This window comes from Pinus tabuliformis, chromosome 2_1 (genome assembly GCF_031772625.1).
Source record: "Pinus tabuliformis cultivar Carrire ecotype Pingquan chromosome 2_1, CPIR1, whole genome shotgun sequence".
Classification (NCBI taxonomy): Eukaryota; Viridiplantae; Streptophyta; class Pinopsida; order Pinales; family Pinaceae; genus Pinus; species Pinus tabuliformis.
In genome coordinates, this window is record NC_142299.1 from 705937732 (window position 1) to 705952437 (window position 14706).

The 14706-nt window shown below is 37.5% G+C and overlaps 1 protein-coding gene across 1 annotated transcript in view; it reads right to left on the reverse strand.

Annotated features, from left to right (window-relative positions):
- The window catches only part of LOC149202535 (uncharacterized), a 248085-nt gene that overhangs the window by 188219 nt on the left and 45160 nt on the right, over window positions 1–14706 (reverse strand). Inside the window, exons 7-21 of the mRNA XM_089401620.1 lie at window positions 14478–14549; window positions 14276–14344; window positions 13958–14029; window positions 13634–13705; window positions 13427–13498; window positions 13249–13320; window positions 13025–13096; window positions 12855–12926; window positions 12681–12749; window positions 12267–12338; window positions 12069–12140; window positions 11910–11981; window positions 11713–11784; window positions 11535–11608; window positions 11250–11423 (exon numbers count right to left, since the gene is read on the reverse strand). Coding sequence (XP_089257746.1) covers window positions 11250–11423; window positions 11535–11608; window positions 11713–11784; window positions 11910–11981; window positions 12069–12140; window positions 12267–12338; window positions 12681–12749; window positions 12855–12926; window positions 13025–13096; window positions 13249–13320; window positions 13427–13498; window positions 13634–13705; window positions 13958–14029; window positions 14276–14344; window positions 14478–14549 — 1178 coding nt within the window. The remainder of the gene's footprint in view (window positions 1–11249; window positions 11424–11534; window positions 11609–11712; window positions 11785–11909; window positions 11982–12068; window positions 12141–12266; window positions 12339–12680; window positions 12750–12854; window positions 12927–13024; window positions 13097–13248; window positions 13321–13426; window positions 13499–13633; window positions 13706–13957; window positions 14030–14275; window positions 14345–14477; window positions 14550–14706) is intronic.

Below are 14706 nucleotides of genomic sequence, written 5' to 3' on the forward strand. Positions count from 1 at the left end.
AAGCTCTGAGCATCCAAGTGAGTCCAACCTCAACAAATGTCTAAGAAAATACATAATATAGGCATCAAAACAACCCATCCTAGCATCAGGGGTCGAATCCATGAGAGGAGGAGCAGTTGCACAACAAACTGAACTAAAAGCTAAAGACTAGGGAGGTCAAATTGACTCATCCCTAAGATGATACAAACTGATTCATTACATGCCACCTAGGCCATTTATCTAATGTATCTACCCTAGGTAGCCAAAGTATACATTAATTACATCATGATTTTACATTTCATCAGTGAAAATATCAAAATCCCATATGTGAAAAGTAAATTCTAGAAGAAACAGTGAAAAAAATAGGCAATCTGTCAAGTGCGCAGTGCCAGTGTCAAACGCGTAGTGCGTGAAGGGAGTGCATAGCGCCAACCTCTAGCTAATTTTTTACTGCCTTCCTGGCCTCCAAATCTGGATCATGATAGCTCAATGGAAAACTTGTCTTGTCTAGTTTCTAAAATTTCCCTTGGTTTCCAATTTTAACTTGGTTTGACCCTCCAAAATTGCAATATCCCAAGACTTCTCAAACACACAGCACCAGGCTCAAAAAACAGGCAAAAACATGAAATTTCGGTGTTTTTTTGGCCTTTTCACCTAGAAAATTTGACTTTCACGCCTAGAAACATGGTTTTCCTGCATGTATATGGCCTTCTGAACCCAATGGTGGTGCCCATTTCTCCAAAACGTGCCTCAAAAAAGTGTGTAGTGCCCTAGGCGCTGTGCATTTGACCAGTGGACTGATAAATTAAATGCCTAAAAATCACAGAACAGATAGGAAATCTAAAACTGAGCCAAGGCTCCTCAAAAATGGTTGTGATGGCTGATGTTGAAGGTGACTAGGCCTATAGTGAAGCCTTCACCAGTAGGTTAAGCTTGTCGCTCTCTTCTTGGTGAGTTAGGGCTTCAATTTTTGATTGAGCCCTTTTGATCTTGGTTCTAGCAATCTTGTCCCTCATGGCATAATGTTTGGCCATTCTCCTTTGCACCTCCACATCTCTAGTCGCTTTGGCCAGCAAGTCCTCAAGGTGAGTGTTAGCCCTCTCAAGCCAATACTCCCTGTCCTCAATCACTATTTGGCCCATTTGTTCATTCAAGGTAAGCTAATTTGCAAGTTGGGCTTCTTTTTCCTTCTCAAGCTTCAAAGCTCTCTTTAGGTCTCTAGTCCTAGGCCTTCTCTTGGGCATATCTTCCTCCATGGGCCCACCATATTCACCATAAGCTTCCTCAAGCTGCACCTTAGCCTTTTTTGCCTCTCTTTTGGCCTTGATGAGTTGAACTAGCATAAGCTCATGCTTAGTCTCCAACTGCCTGTTTTCTTGTTTGTAATAAGAGATGATCCATTTGGCTCTTTGCAGGTTCACCTGCAACTCACCTATCCGTGCCTCTTTCTCTTTGATGAGCATTCTAGTATTTGTCTGTTCACCCTCCTCATCTAAGTCCACTAGGTTAAAATCTTGCTCAGTTTCATGGAGGTGTTCTTTCTGCTGTTGCATCTCTGTTTCAACCATCTTTTCCTTCCCTTTGTGTACCTGCTTTGCTGATGATGAAGGCAAGGACCCTCCCACAATATGTGGGGCAAACACTTGCCTATGTCCTCTCTGATAAGTATGCACCATGGTACCTATACTAGTCTTTCCAGACTTGTTGCTTTGGCCCAAATTGCCCTGATCCTCTTTGCCACTATCCTGTTTCCTGTCAAGTGAAGGAATAAGTGCATGTGAAGGTGATAATGGAGGTGACGGGGGGTGTGATGATGATGGCATGTTTTGAACATTCTAAGTGGAAGCATGAGTGAAAATGGGGTCGGAAATGAATGTAATCCATGCAGTGTTAAGTTTTTTAAGGTGATAAAGAACTATGATCTTTATGAGGGAATGATGAAATAGGCTTTTCATTTTATCTTTGGGTTCTCTCTTTTGGGCAATGTAAGACATTTTCTCCACACTCCTGAAACGATAATAGGGTATGTTAAGAATTTTGACCCTAGTGAAATGCATGAGAAATCTGATGTGATAGGAATAGACCCTAGAAAATCTTCCCTCACATGAAAAATATTTCATTATGATCTTCATCATTGGTGCATATCTATCAAGAAGGTAGGAGAAAGGAAAATAGCCCTTTCTTTCATGTCTATATCTTGGTTTGAGGTATGGCTCATAGAAATGTGCTTCAATTTCTCCCTGTTTGAACCATTTTTCCCCAACTTCTAGAATACCAGTGGTAGCTGATATGGTGGCAGAAGACAATGTGAAGGTTATGCCTGCAAGAGTGACCTGATTATCTTGAAGCACAGTGATGAAAAGTCTGGTCAACTCAGGGTGGTAGTGGACTACATGGACCTGTTCACAAAACACAAAATTCCGTAACCATTTGAAGGATGTCCTTGTCATGGGAGAGGCTAGAAGCTCTTTGAGGTCTGCAGGCTCAAATTTGTGAATATTTCCTCCTTTATGTGGTCTTCTTTTCTCAATGTTTCCCTCTCTATCTGATCCTTCTTCCCCACTCTGTGGTATTTATTCCTCCTCAACCATGGTGTTTTGAAATGAAACCCTAGGTAGATGATATGGGAATGTAAAAGTGTAGGAAGGAAAGAAAAAGGAAAGGGCAGATGGGAGTAAATGAGGATCTGATGGGGTAGGGATAGAAACTTCTGAGGGAGAATGTAGTGTGTAGATTAGGTGTTTTGGGGGAAATGGGGAATTTGCTTGTGAAAAATAGGGTTTAGGATAAAGGCTAGGGTTTGAAGTGAAAAACTAAGACCATATGATTTTCATTCTTTAAACATGAGGGAAATAAGCTTAATGAGAGGGGAATGGCAATACTTACTTGATTTAGGGCTTAGGAGATCTTTTGAAAGCTTGAAGACTGAAGGAGTGCAAAACTGGTCAAGTGCGTAGCGCATGAAGGGAGTGCGCAATGCCTTAAGAGAATGCGTAGCGCTTTTCAAACGCATAGTGCCTGAAGAGAACACACAACGCCAAGAGAGAACGTGCAACGCCTGCTTTGTTTTCTCTAATTTTGCCTTTAAATCGCCCAAAACACTACTCTAGTTTGCTCAATGCATGGTAGCAGATGAATAAACATAAAATGAGGGAAAGAAGGTATTTATAGGCCCTTGACTTTAATGTTTAGTTACTCACATCCCTTTTTCTAATGTCTTTTTCCTTTTTCACTTTTACCCTTTCAAACTCTGTTTTGATGCTATTTCTTCTTTGTGCTTTTGCAGGTGGACCAATTCTCAACTTAACTTGATTTTTTGCAGTGCTGGTGTGTCTTGCAAGAAGGAGAAATATTTTGATGCAGCTGAGATCCATTATTACATATAGAAACTTAAAATTACATAAGAAATACAATAAATTCAAAATACTTTGTTTTCACTTCAAAAACATGTTTTTGAGGTGAAAATTACATTAGGTTAGAAAGATAATATTTTAGTAGCTATGACTTTCAAGCCATCATGCTTGATTTATTGACCATCCTCATACCCTTACTGACCTTGGTGATGAAACCCTAGACCTAATGAAATCAAACCCTAGGACCTAATGAAATGGACTGCGGATCGTTTATGAACCATGACTGAAAACAATATGAAGGAGGATCAACAAGTATAGTCTACGAGGGAGAAGCTGAAGAGAAACAACCATCAGTGGATCCATATATCATGACCTAATGGAGTGATGAAAAATTTATAGTATGGGACTCCTACTATGAAAATGCAAAAGAGCAGATTTTGATCCGTGATGGAAGTATGAAAAGACTGACACTAACAGGTAGGCCGGTTATCATTTACGTTATTGTAGACACCCTCGACCCCCAATGAGGCAAGGAAGTAGCTCCTACCAAGTCAGTGGGTCTTCAGGCTCTGGGAAAAGCGATCACGAGTGCAATGAAACAATGGTTTAATGTTGAATCTGTCGCAATGGAAGTATACCTGTTCCCACCAACTAACAATGATCAGGCTTCGAGGAAGTAACCATTGCAATGGTTTTTGACATAGCTCAGACTCCCAATCCTTGATGAAGCAATGATGTGGGTCCTGCCATAGTGCCAAGCTTTGTCAGACCCGAGGACTGGTCAAAACTGTGATTCCTACACTGGAATCCTATTGTAGCAACTGGAATTATTTCTCCTAATTGTTAATTAATTTAACAATTTATCTGCTACGACAAATATCGAAATAAACACACTGCAACCATCACAAATAAAATTCCTTGAAAAAAATATGTTGGAAGCTCAGAAATGCTAGCACACACACAAAAAATTAACACAATTATTTTTGGACAAAAGTCCCCAGAAAAACTGGTGCAGTAGTGAGGGTTTTTATTCTTATGAATTAGTGAAAATCTTAGTACAATTTGGAAGCTTGAAACTGGCAATCCACAACAAGAAAATATGGGAAAAATTATTGAAGGGGATTTACCCTTCCCCCACAGTCAATCCTAGCACAACTTGTCTTCAAAAAACTCAGCCCTTTGACCTTCTGCATCAGCGTCTGCGTAGTCTGCTTGATGTCAAGCCTCCAACTAATGAAGTTGTTCTGCCTTCAACTACTGAGGAAATTGTCTATCTGGACTTCTGGAACCTCTACCTAGCCTCTAGAATTGAGAACAATTTTCTCTACAGCAAATCGAACTACCCTCTCTGAAGTTACTACACAAAGATTTGCGCTGCCTCACTGGGATAACTCGACCCTCTTATGGCTTCCTCTCAGGATCTAGAAAAATTCCTCCAGATCATTGTCCTTGCCCCTCACTCACTACTTCGATCTCTAGCTCTCGGGAAACTATTAATGCCTCTGGAATTCGATCTGCCGAGGAAATCAAACTTTTAGTGTGAGCTCCATCACCACATCGACCTCCTCTTATAACCCACTATTGGAGCATCAACAACAAAGATTAAAACATAATCGATGGCTAGGATCATCTCTAGATTGATCCATGTGAGTTTCTAAATGATTCTCGCGTTATCTCAATTAATATTGATTAATTAACCATATTTTGTAAGTTTAGACTCAGGAAATATTTTAAAAATAGTTAATAATATAATTGAGACACTTATAGGCATAATTTCCATAAATGGTTTACGGGTTCTGGAGATCTCATGTATTCTAGCCTCTCCACCAAGTTTTGTGGCTAGAACACATTTGATGCTACAGAAACTAACAAAAACCTCCCCAATCAATGGATAAGTGTGTCAAGTTGGCCAGCAAGGTTTACAGACATGCAGCCACCCGGGCGATGTATGTGTGTGTGTGTGAGTAGAGTATATATATATATGTGTGTGTGTGTGTGTGTGAACACGAGTGAATATTGTGAAGTGTTGATTTTGGGTAGCATCGGATGTGCTTTAGACTTGAAATTTGGTGGAGAGGCTAAGACACATGAGATCTCCAACACCTAGAAATCATTTGGAGAAATTCCACCCAAATGAGGGGTTATTAAAACAATTAATATTTTTAAAGGGTTCCTAAGTCTAAACTTAGGAAAATAAAAATATTAATGGGTATTAATAAAGATAATGGTGATAAGCTTCTAAGAGACAAGGATCAAGTCTGTTTTAATCTTAACTGTTGATTAGAGACTTATCCTCGGTCGTTGATACATCAATAGGAAAAGTATAAGAGAAGACTTGAGGATCATTTGGAGACACACCGACAGATACTCAGTATCCCAAGGAAAATCGATTCTCAAAGAGAAAGCGATTGATTTCAGAGGGAGAGTTGCAGGGTGGAGGAAGAGGAGGGCATCCACAGTAGTCAGTGACTGTGGAGGAGGTGATGAAGGGGCATTAAGAGACAATGTAGAGGGAGATGCAATCCAGGGGAGATGCAACCCTCATGCAGGTTAACGTAGAGGGACGCAGAACCATGCAAAGTGACACAGAAGTGGGAGAATGGTCTCCAAGGTGTTAGAAAGTTCCCAAGGGAAAGTCTCAGGTGTTTTCTCTTAGTTTCTCTGTAAAATCATTCCTTGTAAAGCGATTGTTGCTGAAGATTAATAAAACCCTCATTTGCTGCACCAATTTTCCCACATTTGGGTTTTTCCAGGGACAATTGTCCAAAAACAACTGTGTTAATGTGATTGGTTCTTGTGCATGTATATCGTTGTTATTTTCTCTGTGTAATTATGTGATAAATGCAATAGAATTTATTTTAATGTTTGCTGAAGGGATTTCGTAAATAACTTTTTGTGAAGAATATGTAGGTGAAATAAATTAGTTGCTGCAGTATAATTTCGGGTTAGGAATTTTCGCATGGTATCAAAGCAGAGATCCGACAATAGGAGAGAAGAATCAGCTATGGGTCAGGAGCATGATGCAGAGGCATCAACTCAAAGGGAATCACGTAGATTTTCAGAAGAAAGCATGAGGGACATGGATCACAATTATTCTATGTTAGCTTCTAGGCTGGAAGAAGAAGTCGCTTGCCTAGCAAACTCTGCCTCCTTTGAGGTTTGGTATATAGATAGTGGAGCTTCCTAGCATATGATAGGAATTCGAGAATGTTTTTCAAATTATCAGGAAGAAAGGATGAATTTTCAGATCACCATGGGAAATAAGGCAAAGTGTAACCCCATAGGAAGAGGTAATGTAGTCTTTCAAACAGAAGAAGGAGAGCGGATTCAAGCAACCAATGTGCTACATGTGCCGGGATTGGGGATGAACTTATTCTCTGTATCTCAACTTCAAAACAAGGGCTATGATGTTTTCTTCATTAAGGAGAAAGTATATTTCAAACACCCGAGTTGGAAAAGGAAGGCCCAGATTGGATCTAAAAGTAACAAGTTGTATAGATTATAGCTAGAATCTCCAATGGCACTGATAGGCAGCAATGGAGATAAAGATTTGAATCAGCTATGGCATAGGAGGATGGGAAACTTACATCATGGGGCTCTGAGAATTCTCAAAAAACCAGTATCAGGAGTTCCAGAATTAAGTACCGAATGAGATGATGTATGCAAAGGGTGCGCTCTAGGAAAGTATGCCAAAGTAGCATTTTCCAGAAGTAACAATAGAGCTCAGAGTGTTCTAGGATTGATACACTCAGACATCCACAGACCTATTTCCACAAAATCTCTTAGTGGTACTGAATACATCATCACCTTCATCGATGACCATTCCAGGAAGACTTGGATCTACTTTTTGAAAACCAAGGATGAGGTTTTTGGTCAATTCAAAGAGTTCAAGGCTCTAGTAGAGAATCTGACAGGAAAGAAGATAAAAGTGTTGCGCTTAGACAATGGTGGAGAGTATATTGACAAGGACTTCACCAATTTTTATGCTAGGGAAGGCATCAGAGGAGAGTGGACAACTACCTACAATTCGGAGCAGCATGGAGTAGCAAAAAGGAAAAACAAGACTATTGTGGAAGCAACTAGGGCAATGTTGTATGATCAGAATATGCCCAAATTTTTGTGGGAAGAAGAATGCATCATGACAGTTTATGTCTAAAATAGGATTCTACATAGGACATTGGGCAAAATCACTCTAGAAAGGGTCTTCATCGAGAAGGCACCTGAAGTCAGTAATTTCAGGATATTTTGGAGTTTGGCATATTGCCGTATACCCAAAGAAAAGAGAAAGAAATTAGATCAAACTGCTAAGAAAAAATATCTTGCGGGATATAGCGAGAATGCTAAGGCATATAGAGTCTATCTTCGAGGGAGTAGGAAGGTAGTAGTTTGGCGGGATGTAAAGTTCATGGAGGACAAAGATTTAAGGAAATCCCGAGAAATGCCTTCCGAGGAGCAGTAAAAAGACGATCCATTGGTCCAGCCACTTCGACCAGCAGAAACTAGTATCAACAATTCTCCTAAAGGCAAAGCTTCAGAACAGGAGGAATCTCAGGAAAATGAAGAGATGATAGATGTACCCACTACCAGTGGAAGAACAAGCCAGGAACTATGACAAATTCTACGGGATGCAAAGGACTTCATTGGTGCACCTAAGAATGATAAAAGGGAGCGAAGACAGCTAGATAGATACCAGGCCCTAGTAGCTCAAGTTGGGGAACCCTCTAGTTTTAAGGAGGCCGTTCAACATCAAGTATGGGTAGATGCTATGGTGGAGGAATACAATTCAATAATGGTCAATGATGTCTAAGAAGTGGTACCTAGGCCTCAGGACAGGTCAATGGTAGCTTCGAGATGGATCTAAAAGTCAAATATGTTGTAGATGGCAGTGTGGAGAAATACAAAGCCAAGTTTGTGGCTAAGGGGTATGCTCAAAAGGAAGGAATAGACTACGAAGAAACCTTCGCCCCAGTATCCAAGTATACTTCTATTAGAATCGTGATATCCCTTGCAGCACAGATGGGGATGGAGATTCACCAGATGGATGTCAAGATGACGTTCTTGAACGGGGTGATAGAAGAAGAAGTATACATTGAACAATGTGAGGGCCTTGAGACACATGAGAAGAAATCTCATGTATGCATATTAAAGAAATCCTTGTATGGGCTTAAACAAGCACCTAGAGCATGGTACGTCGAATTGATGGCTACTTGCAGAAGATGGAGTTTGTCAAGGGTGACACAAATCCTAATCTCTACTATCTTGTCATAGAGAATGAGCCTCTAATCCTGTTGTTATATGTGGATGATATTTTCCTGACAGGATCATCCAGGCTCATCAAAGACTGCAAGAAGAACCTAGCCACAGAATTCGACATGAAGGATTTGGGACAGATGCATTATCTCTTGGGGTTGGAAGTTTTGCAGCAGAAGGGTGAGATCTTCCTTGGACAAGGGAGATATGCTACAAAGATCTTGAAGAGATTAAGGATGCAAGATTGTAGACCTATGGCTACTCCAATGATCACCAATTGGAAGAATATTGATGTATCAAAAGATAAAGATGTTGATCCCACCTTGTACAGGCAACTTATAGGGTCCCTAATGTATCTTGTCAATACCAGGCTAGACATTTGTTACGCTGTCAACACCATTAGTGAATTCATGGTGGGACTCAAGAGGACGCACTAGGCAGCAGCCAAACATGTTCTCAAGTATATACAATGAACAATTGAGCATGGACTATTGTACACCCAAGGCAATAACATCAAGCTGAGTGGGTTCACTAACGCAGATTGGGTTGGAAGTTTAGTAGATCGGAAAAGTATAACTGGGTACTGTTTCAACATTGGATCAGGAATGACCTCCTGGTGTAGTAGAAAACAAAAATCCGTGGCTCTGAGCTCAGCTAAAGTAGAATATATGGAAGCTAGCACAACTTCATGTCAAGCCATATGGCTTAGGAAATTGCTTGTGATCTATTCAGAAGAAGGATGGAAGTGACCAGGATTTTGTGTGATAATCATAGTTGCATCAGGCTCTTTGAGAATCTAGTATTTCATGATTGGTCGAAGCACATTGATATCAAGTGTCACTTTGTCAGAGACTACGTTCAATGAGGGGTAGTACAGTTGAGGTACACTCCTATAGGAGAACATGTGTCAAACATCCTCACCAAGGCTCTAGGAAGAACAAAGTTTGTTTATTTCATAGAGAAGATGGGTATGGTGAAGAATCCACTTCAGTAGCAAAAATGGATAAGTATCGGGAGTTGCAGTACAAAAGTTAGTAGTGGCAGTGCTATGGGTAGCATGGTGCAACATGTTGAGAGGGAGCAGTAGTGTAGATGTAGTAGTGGCAATGGGAGTGTCATGGGTAGCAGTAAAGAAGTAGCAGTGTAGTGGATGTGGGGCAGTAGGCCAAGCATTAACACAGAGGACCGATGTGGAGGATCATTGTGATGCTTCTATGGTAAAACATTGCTAGAACACATTCCTCGCTAAGAGGGAGTATTGATTTTGGGTAGCATCAAATGTGCTCTAGCCTTGAAATTTGGTGGAAAGGCTAAGGCACATGAGATCTCCAACACACAGAAACTGTTTGGAGAAATTCCACCCGAATGAGGAGTTATTAAAATAATTAGTATTTTTAATGGGTTCCTCAGTCTAAACTTAGGAAAATAAAAATATTAATGGGTATTAATAAAGATAAGGGTGAGAAGCTTCTAAGAGACGAGGATCAAGTATGTTTTAATCTTAGCCGTTGATTAGAGATTTAATCTCGGTTGTTGGTTCATCAACAAGAAAAGTATAAGAGAAGACTTGAGGATCATTTGGAGACACACTGACAGATACTCAGTATCCCAAGGAAAATCGATTATCAAAGAGAAGGAGATCGATTTCAAAGGGAGAGTTGCAGGGTGGAGGAAGAGGAGGGAATCAGTAGCAGTCAACGACTAAGGAGGAGGTGACATAGGGGCATTGAGAGACAATACAGAGGGAGACGTAGTCCAGGGGAGACGCAACCCTCATACAGGCTAACGCAAAGGGACGTAGAACCACATAGAGTGACACAGAAGTGGGGGAAGGGTCTCCAGGGTGTTAGAAAGTTCCAAGTGGAAAGTCTTAGGTGTTTTCTCTTAGTTTCTCTGTAAAATCATTCCTTGTAAAATGATTGTTGGTGAAAATTAATAAAACCCTCATCTGTTGCACCGGTTTTCCCACATTGGGTTTTTCCAATTGTCCAAAAACAACTGTGTTGATGTGATTGGTTGTTGTACTTATATATCGCTGTTATTTTTTATGCGTAATTATGTGATAACTGCAGTAGAATTTATTTTAATGTTTGCTTACAGGATTTCATAAATAATTTATTGTGAAGAATAAGTAGGTGAAATAAATCATTTGATGTAGTATAATTTCGAATTAGAAATTTTCACATGAAGCTCGGTCTAATTTGAACCTAGGGCTTCACCATACAATGGCTATCAACTATCGAATATTTGATTCTTATACAAAGATAATTATAGTTTCTGTTATAAGGTAGATGTTTGAGATTTACCTAATAATTTGATATGAGTAATGTATAAAGTTAAGAATCATTTATTTTAGAATACCATAGGCCATTTGATATTAACGTGTATAAAGTGAATTTCACATTATGGCTATAATAACTATATTAAACAAATTAACATAAGTTTTGCTCAAAAATGTTAATGCGTAGAGAATGATTAGGTGCATTATAATTTCTTATCATATTTATCACATACTATACCTACATATCAATTTTAAAATTTCCCTTAAGGTAGACATAATCATATTATCTTAATGTTATAAAGAAGACAAAATAACATTAATAAAATCTAAATGTTTTGTTTAAAAATCTAAAAGCATAAAGAAAGTTTAGATGTTACACACAATACCTTCCATTTTTCTTTTTGATCTTTTGATAATTGGATTAAGCTGATTTGCACACTGGAAAGCTATACTGATCCCACAAAATAGTCGGTTTGCATAATAAAGTGCTATCATGGTTGCACAAAATATTATCGTTGAACCCAGCGAAATGCAAACAATCACTGTTGTTGAGATATAACCTATCAATTTACAGAATGAACATGTTATAATTATGAATAAAGATAACTTCAAAGGATTTTTTTTTCACAAAACGAAACATTGCAAAATTTGGTTCTCTTTTCAATTTTCACCTTTTGATTGTTTGGAGTATATCCCACAATGTGATCCGGTCCAATTGCCACAAAGATCTGGATTTCCAAAAAAACTGAGGGAATAATCATTCCCATTAGATATAATGAAAAAGGTCACTAATATTAGGAAATAATGATGAATTTTATCTAGAAAGAAACGGTTCAATTATATCTACACCTTTCTGAGGTAAACCTTGTAAAGTTATTTATTGTAGGAATATTTCCAGACAAATCGTTGTTGGAGAGATTTCTGTAAAACAAATGGGCCATCATTAGTAGAAATTAGTACAAGAAGTAAAAATACAAAGATTATTTAAATGAAAATTTCATAATGAAATGAGTTATAAATAGGGGTTCATTGGGGCAAATTCTTACAGTGTGGTAAGTCTGATGCAATTAGTCAATTCCAATGGCACCTCTCCTGATAAATTGTTGTTATTCAATATCCTGCATATGACTCATCTTTAGAGTTATTGTCAAATTACTTCTTAATCTAATATGAAATTGTATTTAGAATTCAGTCAAGGAACATACAGTGAAACTAGATTATGTAGCTCTCCAAGTTCTTGAGGAATAAGACCTGATAATCGGTTGAAAGAAAGGTCTCTGGATTGAAAAAAGAGCACAATGTTACAAAATTTCTTAAAGTTACTGGACATACTAAATAGACATATAGAGAGAACAAAAGCATCACATTAATTTGTAGGCTACAAACAAGTATAGATTACTTACATATCCATAATATTTATTAGGTTTCCGAATTCTGCTGGGACGACACCACTCAAATTGTTTCTACTTAAATTCCTTGCAATCATAATCCAATAGAGACCACAAAATAAGCATAACTCTCGCCCATAAAGCATTACTCATGGCTTACTAATATAAAAAAATAAAAAATAAAAATTAAATTAAATTAAAGATATCAACGACAACAAAAATAAAACCTATAAGGAAAATTTAAATTTAAGAAGATATTTTGCAGCTCTAGCAACTTCCAAGAAATTGTTATTGTTAGAAAGGTCCCTAAATATTCATATCAAATCACATATCAATCAAAATACTTATGATTCCTTTACGGAAATTTTGTTTCTACATATAATTTAAAGGCATCCTTAAAAGTTTAATTGGTATAGTCGAATAACTTACAATGTTTCTAGACTTATAAGTTGGAGTGCCGCGTGAATCATTCCATTCATATTGTTTGATGATAAATCGCTGTAAACCCACAACATGACGTATTAGTCACTATGAATATGCTTAATTCCGTTCAATAATTCCCAAATAGATTAATTCCATTGGGTATGGCCTATGAACACTTACAGATATGCTAGTCTTTCAAGTTTGTGAAATTCATGAGGAATAGTTCCATTTAGATTGTTGCTCTTCACATTGCTACGAAAAACAAGTGAAGAAACAAAGTCAATATTATTAGATAATTGTAGATTATGTTCCATGATTTCTTCTGTGTACTTAAAGGTGATACTACTTACAAGTAATTAAGAGAAGTGCATGAACTAATGTTCTCTGGAATCGAACCTTCAAGTTGATTTCTGGATAGATTTCTGCCTCAAAAAATATAACTCAATATTGTTAGATACTTATAGCAAGAAAACATAATATATCAATGAATAATGTTAGTGTATAATTAGGTTTTGAGATTTTTTTTTTTTATCATTTTTTTCCACTTTTCACAAATCTATAAACACAAACTTACAACTGAATCAAGTTTTCCAACTTCCCCATCTCAGGTGGAATTTGTCCTGTAAGTTGATTATCCTCTAGATACCTGCATAAACATATTAGTGACTACCAAAGCGCTATTTCTTATAATAAAAATACAAATTCTATTAAATATTAAAACACATGATAAAGAATGTAATTTAAATCCTTACAGGTACTTGAGATTTCTCATGTTCCCCAATTCTGGTGGAATAGACCCTGTGAGATTATTTCCAAACAAAACCCTGAAAAATACAAAGGAAAGAACAAGAAAATCAGTGTCCTGGGAATTGAATATGAAAGCAGTTTGTGTTCCAAATGTAATGACTATAATGGACCCATAGAGTACAATTCAAGGATTAATTATGCAAGCAACTCACAGCACTAGAGTTTCATCCAAGTTGCCTAGGATGGGAGGAATTGTTCCAGTAAGATAATTATCACTCAAATCCCTGTAATACGTAATAGATATAAACGTATAAGTGCACTAAACATGAACTAACATTATATAATCAATTTTTGGTAACACAAACCATTCATCAATGAAAGGATATATAATCTACATAAAAGTCATATTGTCAATATCCAAAAACATTCTACATTTTTATTGAGATAGGTTTGGATACATTTTAAGACTAGAGAGGTTATTTTTCAATGGATTAGAAAATTATAGACAACCAAAGGTCCTACAAAAATGTACTGACAGAATAATAAGAAGCCGCATGAGACCAATTGCTTCAGGAATCCTTCCTGTCAGCTTGTTTCCTTGTAGTGCCCTATGAAAGCCACCTTAAAATTAGGCTATGGAAACTAATACAAACAAAACATTAATACCATGGATCAAATAGTACAAACCTACAACTAATTACAATTCTTGGCTAACCTACATGATCTCATATCCCTAGTTATTTAACAAAAAAATTTCAATACTCATGCTTTTCTATTATAATATTATTCCATAAGAAACAAGATGGATCAATAAGATACCAGAATTTAGTTACCCCTACAATATATACACTTACAAAGTATTCAACTGTGGAAATCTACTGTTTAAAGGAATCACTCCTGTAAGTTGATTGTAGGACAAGTCCCTAATAAGAACACCAGCCACAATCCAACAAGAAATGGTTAAGTTACAAGTATGCACCATAAAAGTCTTCCATTAAAACATACATATTGACCATTTGTTCACTTATATACTTATTAGGGAACCCAAAAACATACAAAACATTCAAACTTCTACAATCACCCATATTATCAGGGATCGTCCCCGTCAATTTGTTACTCCCCACATCACTGCATAACAAAAATCAGAGTCCTTTAAGATCAGAAACATTTGAGCTACCATCAAGAATCCTTTATGTAAAATCCCTTATTGTGCTAAAAATATTGCATCAAGATAGCATTTTTAAAAGAAATGTTCTAAAAAAAAATCATATCTACTCTAGAAGAC